The following is a 15,382-nucleotide window of genomic DNA, read 5'->3' as shown; positions in this document are numbered from 1 at the left end:
TTTTGGCACTCAAATTAAAAGTAATCAGCTTAATTAATGAAATAAGCCCACATTTGTATGCTAAATTCCAGTGCCTGGGAGTGCTACATCATCGTTATCCTAAAAAGTGGTCAATAAAATCAGCACACCTGCAATGAGTAAAACGATTTTATTTTGCATAACTTTTGCATAATGTATAAAACAGCAAGTACAACAAACCAAAATAGAAAATAAGTGAGAAAAAATGGGGAGGGTTCTACCATCTGTATTTCTTATTTATTATATGAGTTAAAATTCTCCCTAGCATCTAGGATTCATCAGTGGATCACTCCCTCGTGGACCAGCTTTGAATTCACCAAAGAATTAAAATACAACATACCAAGAGTGCATACACAAAGTATTGATAGAACAACTCAAGAGAGATGAAGATAGTCTTATGTACACCACTGGTTAAATTTTAGTCAATCTTTCGCTTTTAGGTATTACAAAATGTATCACATATTTTCACCAGGCTGTGCAAGCTTTGAGATTTAACTGCACTGTCATTGGGATTGCATAGTAAGAACTCATAGAGAAAAAGAGTGGACACCAAAGGAAGCCCTTGTAGACTTCCCAGTGAAGCAGGTAGATGGCAGATGGACACTGGGTTGTCGGTAGCTTCTCTTTTCACTCATTAAGTTTGCAACGTCTGCCTTAATAACATGCGAGTTCTTTGACAAACATCTACATTATCATGGGTATTATTCACAGATTGCACCAAGGGACCATCTGGTCCATCCCTGTGTTATCAGAGTTTTGTTCCCTGAATATACATTTACATATATATTTATATATATATATAAACATTTATTTATTTATATATATAGATGTCTTCTTAAAAAAGTATCTTTCCCGCTTGTGCCTCAAGCTGTTTTCTTTTTGTGCTTGGATGAGTCATGCAAACATTCCACTGCGAACTTAGGATGCAAAGTCAAAGCTAAGATATGATGCTATTTTTTTCCTTTCCTTTCTCTAAGTGGACATTGTAACTAGGTGAAACTAAATCTCAACCAGTTTATAACTAAAATTAGGACATTTTATGGAACTATGAAATATGGATAAAGAATTTTCTAACATCTTCGGTCCACAAAAGTCCCATACAAACTTGGTGTGTACAACCAGTGTACAGTGCTCTAATTCAGAGGGATTCATAGGATAATAATCCAATGAGTTCATCTTAAAATAGATTACTTCTTCTCTCATCAAACATACTTCTAATATTGTGTTTGGCTTGAATGAATGTTACATTGGGACAGAAATACAATTAAAATCTAAATATTAATACAAAACGCTACAAAACAACAAACTTATTTACATGTTAACAATAAGGGTTCATCATGGACAAATAATCCACTACAATGAACCTATAAATTATTGCAAGGAACACAAGGAGAGCACAGAATTGCAGGGAGCATATAAAACAGTAATATGTGAGTACATCTCAGTGTGAAAGATTTTTAACTCCAGTCTTCCTCTTTTTTTTTCTTTTCTTCTTTTTTTTCCACAACTAACTACCTGTATTTTCAATGAAAACATTTCAGATGTGGCTCAGTTTTGCAATTGCATTTACACAGGCTTATTGTTCCAGTGATTCAACAAAAGAAAATAATCCAGAAACATCAGGACTTGATGCGATTGACTACAGCCTTTTCAATATCACGCTAGTTAGTATTCAAAGTGATGCATTACAAAATTCCACAAAGACATTAGACAGCTTGAATTAATTCTGACTGTGAAGACGAAAGGGAAGGTCAGTCTCTCAAAGACTCGCTCTATTATGCAATACAAAAAGTAAGAGGGCATAACTGTTTAGTAATGTAATATACAATGTCAGGAATTAAATGAACAACAGTTGTGGGCCTGTTCTTACTTTTCTTCTTTTTTTTTTCTCAAAATAACCTGGTACAGTGAAAACAGTCATTTTGGTTTGAGCATTCTCTTAACACAAAACAATGATGTCTTTCTCATAAGTTTTCCGTAACCTACAAGAATAGATTCTGGCACTCATAACAATAGCCCTCCAGGTAAACTCTCATGAGCTCCACAAGCACGATTCCTCAGGACAGTATATGCTCCTGAACCATTATAATAATAATAATGCCTCATTTTCATAATAAAATAGACATTTTTTTTAGAGAAAGTGCAATGTTAATAATTATAGTTATCCTGACTAATGGTGCTTTAGGATTAGTGAATATATCATTTTCAAAATTGTTAAAATCTTATTTACAACGTTCTTTCTGCTACCATTGTCATCTCACGGCTAGGTTAGCTATCTGGAAACCTTTAGTTAAGAGAGATGAGTCACACATTTATACATTTATACAGTTAAAAAATACCTGTACAGTAACATACAGTATATCTAAAATACGGAGGCCTTTATAGGTACAGTACAGAATATGGCCTCGATCTTCTATAATCTTGATCCATGTGGATATCATTTATGATTTCCACCACTATTCAAAGTCAAAAGGGAATAGATCAACAGCCATTAGAGGAACACACCAAGGTTTGGGGAAATTCACTATGAGGTATCTCTCACCCACAATCAAGACGAGAAGATTTGTATCAGTTTCATCCCTGTACATCCAGTACAAACATAGAGACGGTCTGCATGCGAACTGAGTTAGCTTGGTGCACGACCAGGAGGACAAGCCACCAGCACAGCTTATGTGAAGTGAGGGAAATAACACCTTCAGGCATCCCCAAAGCTGCTACTTCAACATTACATCTTGCATCTTTTTGACGGCTAAAAATATAAAGCATATGAGATGAGATCCAGATTGGTTTAAATGCAGCTACATTTGGAACGATCAGTCTTCTTGTCTGATGCTGGATAAGACAGACAAAAAGCAAATATCCCCCAAAACCTGGCTTGTTCCTTTAATAATAGATTAATTAAGATAATTAAGATTAATTAAGATAGGAATGTATGGCTGAAGGTTTGTAAGGCAGGAAATAAATCGGAACACAAAAGTTGTTAAAGTCTATTTGGCTTTAATAGCACTGGGGCTATATCAACTTTCTAAACAGTGTACACAGACTGAGACTGATGATTAGTATTATGGTGTGTTTTCATGTGCCCTCTTTTATTTAGCACCTTTACTTAGTGGAGAATGAGCGAGAGGTCAGCACGTGCGTTTGTGTGGATTTGTCTGAACACTGCACTTAGAAGTATTTCAAGTTGTTAATTTAGGTTCAGTAGCTCTTTGATATTCTAGGAGAATAAAAGGGAGAGTGTCTTAAAAGGCTTGGGGTCACGACAGAATAAGGTGGACGTTCACAGAAACATTAATATAGAGCTGATTTTCAAAGGAGTTCTGTTGTACAGGCCAGTCTGCCCCGTAGAGAGTGCAACCAGGACTCATTTAGTTTCAGTTTGAGTAGGACAGTCTTGGCATGTTTAGTTCACTTGCCTCTATCCCACTGGCGAAACTCAATCTATAAAACACAGTGAATATCTCCACACCAGTCCAGTCCCAGACATTAGGTACATTAGATTCAGTGTCCTGTCTCTTTCACATTGTTTACGCTGTTGCCTTGTCTGTGCAGCCAGTAGTCCATAATGTGCCATAATGAGGGTCCAGTAGCCAGATTGTACGTGATAACCAATCAGGTCAAGGCCAGCCCAGCTTGGCCGCATAGCAAAGACAAAGACCCCTCACATGTTGTAAGCCACATAGATGGGATCCAGCTGATCAGCGAGAAAAGAGTCCCGAAGGTGCATCCGCTGCTTCTCTCCTCTGGAGTTGATGGGAATAACCCCGGGGTCAACAATGACCACCACACCCACGATGAGGTGGTGCTCCTCGAGCACCACGTTGGTGATCAGAGGCACCAGGTCCAGTGCATCCTGCTCCGAACCACACAGCTCCGACACCACCACCAACAGGTTGGTCCATGTAAACACCGCGCTGGGAGGAGAGGGAATAGGGTGATTATTGGTGAATGATTGTTCACTGAAGATATCTTTGACAGAAACATAGTGGATACGCATTGTATTGTCATTCACATATCTTTTTCTTTCTGTTTTTAGAGAACTGCCCCACTGTATGAAAGTGGCCTGGTTCAGATCCACCGAGTGCTAAATTAAGGAATTAAGTTGTGATGACAAAAACGCAGTGCAGTATGGAGAAAAAAAATAAGGGCATCCAAAAAGACATAACATGAAAAAGCCACTTAAGTGACAGGGATGGAAATTTAGTAATTGCTTGTAGGAGCAAAACATTAAGGCACCAATTTAGAACATGGTAACAGGTAGTGATGGCATTCAATTCAATACGTGATATGGGCGTCATGATTGGATTAAACCATGATACAATGTGGCCTAATGAATGGAACTTAAATAACCTCAAAGCATGACTAAGCAGAATTTTGTTTTTCTGTGTCACAAGTCTTTCTAGCAGTGGGACTAGCCTGATGGAATTTGAGAAATTTAAAAATGTCACTTAAAAGTGAAGATAATATAATTTTAATGTACAGCTTATGAATTTGTGACAGGCGGGTCATCTCATTTGTGATTACAACAGCCTAATAAAATGTAGCTCACATCACAAATACTTATTCTGCCCCATAATACATAATGTCACATTACTGCATTGCAAGATATTGAATTTTGACATATCGTCACTACCCATGTAACAGGTTTTCCGCTCAGCTTGAAACGTGATCCTACATATAGAATGTGTCACAGTGTTGTACTGTTAGGCACCTTATTTTTCTGTGCCCACTGATGTCAAAAATGTAAAATAAGAGCTATCAAGGAAAAGTTAGCACACAGTAACATTCTTTGAGTCTTTGTTTACTTTGTGTAACTAATTTCTGGGCACCTTTCGCCGCTATAAATACACAACTCAAAAACAAAGCAAGCAATTACATGCTTACATCACAGTATGCTCCAATGAGTCAAGACTGCATTGACATTTCAGTGATGAATTTTAAGCAAGCTTTTGTTCCTTAAAAATACCAATAACATATGTGAGAAAGGAGCATTCTAACCTCTCAGCGATGCTGCGGTGAGCCCGGGACACCGAGGTCTCGATGTCAATAGGGTGGTAACGCAGACCCCTCAGCTCCAAAGTCTCATCCAGTGAGCCAACCACAAACAGGGCATCATGACGATCTGAACACAGAAGTACACTCAAAATTTAAAAAATATATACATATATAGAAAAGTACATTTCACAGAGAAAATGTGTGGGCTAGCCAGTAACTGGAAGTGTGTTTGGTTCATTTTCAAATGTTAAAAAGCTGAATGCTTTGGAAAGACATGTGCTTTTTAAAGTGCTGAAACCAGATGTCACTATTCGCACTTTAAAAAAGAGAGAGCAAATCAAAGGTCCAAGGCTGCACTGAACCCCATACATCACAGTTGTATGGTACACACATTAGAAAACTGAGCTACCAGGATTCCCTCATAAACTGGTACAGTTTATGAATCTATATTCAATGATCTATGATATCATATTATAGTATGTATACCATGATAAGATACACTCAGTTGCCACTTTATTAAGTACAACAAGTACAAATTCCTGCACAATCTAACACAATCCAATACAACTGTTCTGCCATAAAGTTTACTGATATGATGCCTATAATGCTCAGCTTTTCTTTTTGTCACAGTAATAGAGGTGTTAATTTAATTATATGTTTGGCATTGAGCTCATAGTTAGTGCTGCTGTTGGACTGGACTGCGTTTTATTGAGAGGTGTTTCTACTGTTCTGTCCCCCTCATGTATATAAATAGGGAGGATGAAAAAATAGAAACACCCCTAAGTATAATGTAGTCCAGTACAAGACCTCTGCAAACCACAACCTCAATAACAGACACAGAATTAAATGTACACATTCTCCACAATGTCAACAACAACTGAACATTATAGACTTTCTTAAAAGGTAGAATTTATGGCAGAGCTGCTGCATTGAACTGCATTAGAGTGTACAGGTGGACCTGATAAAGTGGAAACTGAGTGTAAGTCAAACATGTGTTGACCTCAGCCAGTATATTTTAATCAACTAGACTTTACCCCCGCTGGCATCCAGCAGCTCAGTCCTCTTCACGAATCCCAGGTATCCCGTCCTGGCCCATAAGGTCTGAGGGTCCCCAAAGCTGAGCTTGGTGTTGAAGTGGTCAGCCTGCAGGCTCTCCTCTCCATAGATGGTGTAATAACCACTGGCACTGTGAGGGCTGTTCACCCAGATCTACAAGAGAAAAGCACACACAGCAGGAACCGGGTTCAGAGGGAAGATAGTTTTGCTTCTGTACTGTTGTGATATCATCCAGGGGTTTTCCTGTTAATGTTTTATTTTCAGTTGTTGCGTTCTTTATCCTCTTTCAGGGTCTATTTTTGTGTCACAAAAGGAGAGCATGTTTTCCCAGCTCTGCTTTCTGTGATTGTCCTCTCACCTCTCCAAGATGGGAATCACCCAGTGGGCCTCTGGTCTCTGGATTTACAATTATCACTCTGACACCTGGCAAAATCTGAAGTGGAAGAAAATGTAGAGGTAAAGCGAGAGATACACCATTTTAAGTAAATAATTCGAAAATTGAATCTGTACTGTGGGAATACATATGGATAAAAAAATGTTACCTTGCCAGACTCCATTAGAGGAAGACTTTGAGGTGCTCCTCTCTCCACCAGCCTCACTCTGCAACAGTCAGCCACACACACACACACACACACACACACACACACACACACACACACACAAGCAAGTAGACATGGGTTACCATGACCATCCTGGGAGATGTGTAGCCATTCTTAGGGTTTCTTTTTGTGACAATTAATCTCTGTTCTTATCAAGGGTCAAAAAGTCTGGGGTGCTGTTTACAATTATCTTTGTCATTTATTGTTTCATAACATGCCCATTGTGAAAAGTTTGTGCACTGAAACTGCAATTAATGCAGTTAAACTGACAAATAAACTAAAATGAAGAAGAAAACATTTTTATGGTACTCAGAACATTTTTAAATCAACTTCATATAAGGGGAGGAAATATAAACATATATCACTGCAAAAACGCAAAATCTTACCAAGATTATTTGTCTTATTTCAAGTCAAAAATGTCTTATTTCTAGTCAAAACATCTCATTACACTTAAAATAAGACATGATCACCTCAGCTTACCTGTGTAGTAATAAGACATTTTTGACTTGAAATAAGACAAATAATCTTGGTAAGATTTTGTGTTTTGCAGTGTAACAACATGGTATCTCACATGGTAAGTTTAAGATATTTTAAAGCCTTAGATTTTTAAAAGAAATCCGACAGCTATATTCAAGACTTTTTCAAGGACTTGCAGACACCCTTGCTTTAGTGATCAATAAGTTCTCACCTGTCATGGCGGAGGGACTTCATGTCCACATACACTGTAGAGGGATCAGGACCAGTGGTGCCCTGTGACACACAGAGAAAGGGGCCTAACTGACCACTGACATACACATACAAACACTGATCACACTAATTTTACACTCTACATTGATTTCAAATATGACGTCAGTGTCAGGCATGGTTAGCGTACCTGCAGGCAGATGGCCAGGTTGACCCGGGAGCCGAAGGCAGTGCTGACGGCTCTGGGCGACAATCCCAGGTCCTTAAACAGCTTGGAGAAGGAGTGTGTGAGGGCCAGGCGCGGCCGCTCCTCTGCTATCACCACACAGCTCCGCACGCATGACAGGTTCACACCCCGTGCCTAACACACACACACACACACAGAGTGATCAAACATACTAGCAAGATTCTCTCTTTCACATGTGTGTCTCATGATTCTCTCTCTGTTTGCATGTGTTTTTGAGTGATCCTCACTTTGAGTAACTCTGTCTGCGAGCCCAGGCCTTTGGTGCAGAGCTCCATGACGGAGTAGGAACAGAAGGTGTCCCTGATACGGTACTGACTGAGCGTGCTCAGCCATAGAGATAGGCAGCTCTCTAGTTCAAAGGGAGGGATCAGGATGGACTGGTGACCTGAGTAGACACTATAAGACAAGACACGAAAGAGAGTAAGTGTATGGGTCAGTGAGTGACACAGTAAACACCTGGTTATGTAACGTGCATGTGTATTGTAGCACTGCAAAAATCTCTGTTTTATTAAGTCATTTAGTTTCATATAAAGTGCTAAAATCTTGTTTTTCCTTAAACAAATGAAACGATTTGCCACTAACATAAAATAATGCCTGCCTGTTTTCAATGCCATTCAACTTAAGTCCAGAATTCTCTTAAATCAAGCGTAATTTTCTTGATACTAGTGCACTGATTTGCCTCAGTCTGCCTTGTTTCAATATATTTATACTCGTCAGCTGATAAATTTGTGAAAGTGTGCTGGAAAAAACTGGGATTATCTCATCCTACTGGCTGATTTGTTTCAATCAAAAACATGACTTTGGAGATTGTAAATGACTTGTTAACATGGAAACTTTTTGCAGGAGTGGAATAAAGGAGTGTTAGAGTACCTTGCAAGACACCACAAGACAAAGCCCAGACCACAGTAAGGATCCAAGCAGATGGCTATTTGGCGAGAGGAGTACAGCTCACACTGCAGCTTTATAGAGCGACACAGAGCGCTGACTGCCGCGTGGGAGATCTGACACACACAAAAACATAAATTAGAATCTAAAAGGAAAATTCCACATTCAGATACTGTTAACACTGTTTTACATAAATCTGTGATGTTCAATGCATCCCAGGAGTTATTTTGTGATGTAATTTTGAGGCTAGTGTTGTTGGAGAAATTGATAATGCTGCCTCCTCTGTGATGTTTTTTTTTTTTTTTTCCCTGTAGGATTGTTAAAGTTGAACTATGCAAAGTTAAGTGTCGGCTGAGGTGAGGACAGACTCGACTGGCAAAAAAACAAGGAATAAGCACAGTTTATCAGAGTCAAAGAATAATGTATACTCGCACTTCAAATTTCATACTGTTTTCACATTTTCTTGTCCATTTCGTCTACTGGGTCCTCATTATGGGTCCAATGATGAAAAACAAGTAGACTTAACACTAAAATTTCATGCTTATCGTGTTTTTTTGGCACCTTTAATTGTGCAAACCGGTGCACCTAGAAAGAAGCTCTATCTCTTTGCTTCTAAGGGACTGATGCTGAAACCTGATGCCTACCATTAATGTTTTAGAAAGCTGAACATGTTTCTGCTATTAAACTCCAACAGGGGATCCAGGGGAACAGGAAAAATACACAACCAAATAACAACATGGGCCTCAAAATGCAAGGTAAAATTCTATAGGTGTGTAGTGTTTTATCAGTGTTTAAGTGTTTTATGGTATATTTGTCCTTTAACGCAAAAGATATAGTCTGACAAGTACAGAGTCACCATCAGAGAGGCATGTTATGAAAGACAAGCCGGAGGTCAGCGGATATAGCCAGAGCTTGTGACCTGTCAATCATGTGCAAAAGGAACCACAATATGATGTAAGACTTGTGGGTCTCACCTTGACCCCAGTGAGCATGCCTGTGGTGGACACACTGAAGTCCAGGTACGCGATCATCTCTGCTGTGGGTGGCTTGTAGATCTGCGGTGGGCGGCGGCGAGGAAGGTCATCTGGAAACACGTAAACATGTTACAACATGTCTCTTCTGTCCCTGACAAACACTGGTCTTTCATAGATTTTTTTTTTCAAATAACCCAAACAATTTATCTGAAAAAAATTACATTCACATTGGCCATTTAAGAAGAGAGAAACTTCACAAGAACCCAGGATGTTTACAATTGCGGCCAAAATTAACAATTGTCTGTGTAGGTTCTCAGTCATCCAGGTCATGGTTATCCACATAGAGTTGAAGTGAGGTCAGCTGGACTGTTTGCAGACTCTTGCAGATGTTTCACTTCTCATCCAAGACACCACTGGACACCAAAGTGTTTTCAACGACCTGGTTAACGTCCCCACACAGGGTAAATGCGTGGGAATCCCCACCAGTCTGTCAGAACTGAAGAAGCTTCTTGGATGGGAAGTGAAACGTCTTCAAGAATCTCCAAACAGTCCAGCTGACCTCAATTCAACTCTATGTGGATAATAAATTATGTTGAACAACAAATATTAAATACCACAAAAATAAATCTTTATCAGCAGACACACTGGATATTGTTCTCCAGTATGTTAGTATTGGTCACGTTCTGCCTGGGTGACTCAGACTAATCTGGTGTTCAAACTGTGAGCAACAGAAGTCAGCAGAAGTGCATTCAGCTCCTGTAGAGCTGAGCAGTGAACTCGGTGGATTTATGAACGGTTAAGAAGGACATGAGCATCAGTGTCACCTACAGCGTGGTTATGAATGTATGTGCTCTACGGGGCCTGTGCATCAACAATATTTTGGTGCCTCACCTGTGTCTATAATTGTTGGCCATGTTTTAATGTTGACCGTGGCGGCAGCCTCTTTGGAGCGCAGAATCCTCGTAAGATTTTGAGTGGTAAGGATACAAGCTGCTTTACTGACCTGGCAACAAAACACAAGCATGATCGTTTACATTTGGATTAGAAACACACCTGTTAGCACAACACACAAACAAAATTATGGATCCTTCTTAAAAAAATACGCTACAATCAATCAATTGCGTTGATATCTGGTCTCAAATATATAACATTAGGAGGGTAAGGGAGGGTAATATGGCCCTAAAATAATATCACAGTATTTCAGAGTATTTCTGTGATACCAATATTTTTGACATTATGACAAAGAAGTTTGTTGTATTGCCCCCTTGTATGTTCATCTTGCACTTCTTACATACTACCATGGTTTGTTGTAAATCCGATCTTTTGTAACCAAATCACTTCCACACTATGAAGTCACTCCTGTTTTTGGAAATAACTCCTCCAACATGGAGCCGGTAGCAATGTTACTCTCACTTCCTGCCATGCTTGTTGTTGCTGTGCATAACAGAATGATGTCCTTACATCAACTAGCCGGAATATCGTCATTATCATAATTTGAATTTTTTCATCATATTAAAAATGATACCAGTATTATCATGAATGAAATGCATGGTCTGTCCCTGTCAGCGCAAGTCACAAGGCACAAGGTCCTGAGCAGTTTCTTGGCAGACTGCAGGTTTTACTGGACCTTTGGCTGCGGCCACCAAATCAAACATTGCTCACTGACAAACAGTCACAACATTGAGCTGTGGCCTCCAGGTGGCAGCATCATCACGAAAGATCCAGTGAGCAAAGTGTCAATCATCTCACCTCAATTCATATTATGTTATTTTTGTTGATTACGTTACTGGTGTAGATTTCTTTTATTACTTTATGATTATTCAATTGTCTGTGCGTTTAGAGTGACTGCTTGGGGAACCTGTTCCTCAGACTGAATGAACACACACACACACACACACACACACACACTTACATCAATGATCATGCGGACAGTGGGCAGTGTGGCTGCCAGGTTCTGCGGATGCGGAGGCCGGACAGTTACAGGAACACAGCCAGCATAGAGACAGCCATAGAAGGAGGCTATCAAATCAATGCCTAAAAAATATTGAAAGGGGAAAAAACAGAGAAAACCAGTTACGTCTCACAGTAATTTAGCTCATTGGCAGTGATACCAACTTAGACACACACAGGAAGCCGAAGGTAAAACCCACCAGGAGGATAGAGCAGGACGACATTCTCCCCAGTGTTGATGCTGCCTTTCTCAGTGAGCGCTGCAGCGATCTTCTCTGCTCGCTTGTGGAGCTGAACACAAGTGGCTGTGCACACTGCTACCCCCTGAAGGGCAGGAAGTAACAGTGCAGAAAGAAAGATGAGGTCAAGTGGAAAACAAGGTGTAATTCATGTAGAGGCCATCTGTTATGTAAATCTAAGTCTGGGCATTGAGCGTGAAAGCAGGTAGATGTCTTTATCAGCAAAAACCACAGTGCTTGAACGCTGTGAGGTGGAAAGTAGGGCAGAGCGATATGGACAAAATCAAACATCACAATATCTGTGATCAAATACCTCGATATTGATATTGTGACAATGTTGTAGGGATGATATCTGTCAGTGTATGCCTGGGTCAGTGTTACCTTGGCATTAAGCAGCACATAGAGAACATGGTCTGGGTCTGTCTGCGCCCTCCACTGCAGAGCCTCTGTCAAATACTGATGCTGTCAAGAAAGTCAAGAAAAAGAAAAAAGAAATCAGGCCATCTGAATGCATGTATTCAATTAACTGTATCATTACTGCAAAGGGCTCTTTATTGAAGGCATACTGAGGGTGGGAATATTGTGCTGATGGAAGGAATTAAATTTAACACATAAAAATAAAATAACACTCAAATAAGGTCGATAAAATGTGCTAAAGTGCTTAGAGACTACATATCTTCAGTAAACAGCTTTTTGGAATGAGTTATCGAGCATGCCTGCCAGCATGCAAGCAATTTATACCATATACCTGGAGCCAATCTACCTCTTAGAATAATTAACAATAATTTTTAGGATGCTCAATGTACAGAAAAAGGAGGCTAGGCCACAGAAGATGCAAGCTTTGTCTAATGTTGTACAATAGAGAAATAATAAAAAAAGCAACAACAACAGTGTAACAACCATGCAAATTCTTGGTTGCTTCCTATTTAAACTTAAAACAAAAACAAAAGTAATTTTAATGCGCATGTGCACCAAAAAATACCACCACAGTACATTATGGATTGTAACAAGCACAAACATATGAGAACAGTGCACAGGGGGTGGTGCTGCAACTCTTACCATCATAGTGGGCCACATACAGAGCTACATCCAGAGAGAGGCAAGAGCAGAAAGACAAAGGAGACAGTCCAGATTTTTCAGGTCTATAAAACTGATCCCTGACTGAGCCTGGGTCGTTATAACATCGTTGGCAGCGGACGGTCTTTGTCTCTAAAGCCAGGGACACACTAGGTGACCCCTTCCAGCTCACAGTTAGAATGCGCCACATTTAACAGCTTCGTTTTCTGAATCTCGCTGTGCTCTCTGTCCCAGAGTTTGTCACATTTGACAGCTAGGTTTGTAGGGGATGGTGATTTACACAACTTTCTCATAACAGTTTCATCTTCTTCTTGTATTTGAGTGAGTTGAGTTTAAACATGTCCGATGTTGTTTTAAGATTATTAACCGCAAAAAAAAAGACATTGCTTGAGTGTCACACTAGAAAACAGTTAAGACTCTCAGAAACTTTTAAGATTTTGCGAATGCAATGCAAACACTGAAAATCCTAAGGAAGGCCTTCTGGTGTGTTCCCAGCTTAACTCTTTACCATTTGGCTGTCCCTAACCATTCACTGCTGCGACTGATAAAGTATAGCCACAAGCTTCCTACTGACATTCATGTGGCACCTCTAAAAGATGGAAATATGTTTGCAAAATGAACCTATTGAAAGATGCTGGATGGTTGAAAGGGGGTGTTATGATGTGAGTGATTCCAATACCTTCCTGACAAGGTCCTGGTCTTCGATCATGCCAAGGTCCCTGCCTGAAGCCTGGGCAATCCTCTTTCCTGCCACCAGGTTGCCCACCATGATGGAGGCTGGACCCACACCCACTACAACAGAGAAGAGATATTTCACAATCATCTGTGCACTGTATTTTATGAACATGTTATGTAAATGAATCCCTGACACTCCTCCATCGTACACACACAACATACCAGGCTGTTTCTGGCGCGGCTTGGGCAGGTTGGTGACGCAGGTATGGGGACACATGAGGATGTTGCAGGGGTGCAGGTTGCCCTCTAGGAAGAACTGCTTGGTGTCCGAGATGTGGATGCCTCCCAGCGGGGTCTTAGGTAACGTGTTGGCAGGGACCAGAGCCAGGCAGTACAGGCCTACCTGGTGGATACTGTCTATGGCCTGGGGACAAAAACGAATAGTGAGAAAACAACAACAGAAAAAAATGCATGTTGATTAGCAATGGTCTGTAGAGGATGTATACTTTAGAGTTTAGTTCCAAAATGACAGTTGGAAATAGGGACACCTAGTCTTAAAAGATAATCAGTTGCACAAAATTAAAACAAATTATGATACTTTTTAAAAGACAGAAGGTAACTTAAGGATAGGCTGGATGATAAAATGTTGATTTGTACAGACCAAATCCTCAATATTCCAAAAATGCTGAATGTTGTACTTCAGGCAATGGTTATTGGCCTACATGGATGCATGATATATTCGAAATTTCACCCAAAATAATGATAAAAAAAGATAATTACCCACTTACCCCTAGTGCAATCTATCCATCCACATAGTTTCTGTGTGATTTGGCAAGGTTTGTTGTCTCCCAGCGCTGCGGTACAATGAAGCTGGATGGATTTTTGTTTTGTGGAACTTAAAAGGGAAAATAGCGGCAGACTGGAAACCTTTCCAAATCACAGAGACACTATTTGCATGGATTTCTTCTTGTGCTGTGTTTAGGGTGAACTGGTCCTTTAAGTGTTCGATTTAACATTATAGTGTGGCAGCATTTTTAGGAAGTGATTTACTTGAAGCACTCGGCTCATCCACTGGAAGCTGTCCTCCTCGCTGGCATCCGGCCTCTGTTCCGCTACAATTACAATCCGCTCATCATAAAACACTGTGACTGAAAACACAGCAATCCTGACACACACACACACACACACACACGCACACACACATACACAGTCACAGTTAATATGCAACTTGAGGTTCCCTTTATTGCAACATCCCCCTCTCACAAAAACAGAAATGAGCCCCTGCTAACGCCCACACAGACACATTGTTTATACATCAACAAGCGATTGTCATGCCCTGCTTTTGGCCTGCAGTACTTCCTTTACACCACCAGATGTCAGTAATAACAAATTACAAACCTCCATTCTTAACCTAGAGTGCACACAAAGAGTTCATCATGTTTCTGTAAACACTTTTCTAAAATTACTTTCGTTGTCCTAAACCTGCCATCCGCCTTCTCATGAGAGAAGTTTATATCTCCTCTCGCTCAACCAATCCCATGAGTCCACGCCCATCTCACCTCCCACGATACACAGTCTTGACCGGCTCAACAGCCAGGGCGGTGGCCACCAGGTCATCAGCGTTGTGTCTGCGTCCGCTCACCATCAGCAGACCCTCGTTCTTCCCCACCACAAAGATCAGACTGCCCTGTATAGAGGTGGAATAAACATCGTGGTCATTATTAGCTTACAGACCATTCATACACATTGAGAAGGCAGATTTCCAGGAAGTTATCATTGCCATACACACTGGACTGTACAAAGGAAATCCTTAAAATCCTACTTACCGGACCGACAAACCCCAGGAGTCCCGACCGCACAAATGGAATCTCTCCAATTGGAGCCCCACTCGCGTTAACTGGTATCACCTGCACACGACCACACCGAGATGGAAACCATATAACAGAAAAAGAAATGAGTAACGGCGCTTCTATAGTATGTGAC

General features: G+C 40.4%; 1 protein-coding gene across 3 annotated transcripts in view; it reads right to left on the bottom strand.

Annotated features, from left to right (window-relative positions):
- Positions 1-131: 131 nt before the first annotated feature.
- Positions 132-15,382, bottom strand: part of dip2bb (disco-interacting protein 2 homolog Bb) — a 43,790-nt gene continuing 28,539 nt past the window's right edge. The window contains exons 21-40 of one of the 3 annotated variants that reach the window (XM_030051725.1): positions 15,226-15,306; positions 14,959-15,086; positions 14,450-14,564; positions 13,622-13,823; positions 13,404-13,516; positions 12,707-12,730; positions 12,029-12,109; positions 11,609-11,732; positions 11,371-11,492; positions 10,350-10,461; positions 9,459-9,568; positions 8,470-8,600; positions 7,827-7,995; positions 7,543-7,713; positions 7,357-7,418; positions 6,612-6,669; positions 6,428-6,502; positions 6,048-6,222; positions 5,017-5,140; positions 132-3,932 (exon numbers count right to left, since the gene is read on the bottom strand). In XM_030051725.1, coding sequence (XP_029907585.1) covers positions 3,680-3,932; positions 5,017-5,140; positions 6,048-6,222; positions 6,428-6,502; positions 6,612-6,669; positions 7,357-7,418; positions 7,543-7,713; positions 7,827-7,995; positions 8,470-8,600; positions 9,459-9,568; positions 10,350-10,461; positions 11,371-11,492; positions 11,609-11,732; positions 12,029-12,109; positions 12,707-12,730; positions 13,404-13,516; positions 13,622-13,823; positions 14,450-14,564; positions 14,959-15,086; positions 15,226-15,306 — 2,430 coding nt within the window. In that variant the 3' untranslated portion in view covers positions 132-3,679. The remainder of the gene's footprint in view (positions 3,933-5,016; positions 5,141-6,047; positions 6,223-6,427; positions 6,503-6,611; positions 6,670-7,356; positions 7,419-7,542; positions 7,714-7,826; positions 7,996-8,469; positions 8,601-9,458; positions 9,569-10,349; positions 10,462-11,370; positions 11,493-11,608; positions 11,733-12,028; positions 12,110-12,706; positions 12,731-13,403; positions 13,517-13,621; positions 13,824-14,449; positions 14,565-14,958; positions 15,087-15,225; positions 15,307-15,382) is intronic. The other 2 variants (XM_030051726.1, XM_030051727.1) reach the window with 2 other exon arrangements.

This window comes from Myripristis murdjan, chromosome 5 (genome assembly GCF_902150065.1).
Source record: "Myripristis murdjan chromosome 5, fMyrMur1.1, whole genome shotgun sequence".
Lineage (NCBI taxonomy): Eukaryota > Metazoa > Chordata > Actinopteri > Holocentriformes > Holocentridae > Myripristis > Myripristis murdjan.
The sequence above is the reverse complement of the archived record's forward strand: the minus strand, read 5'-3'. Positions and strand labels throughout refer to the sequence as shown.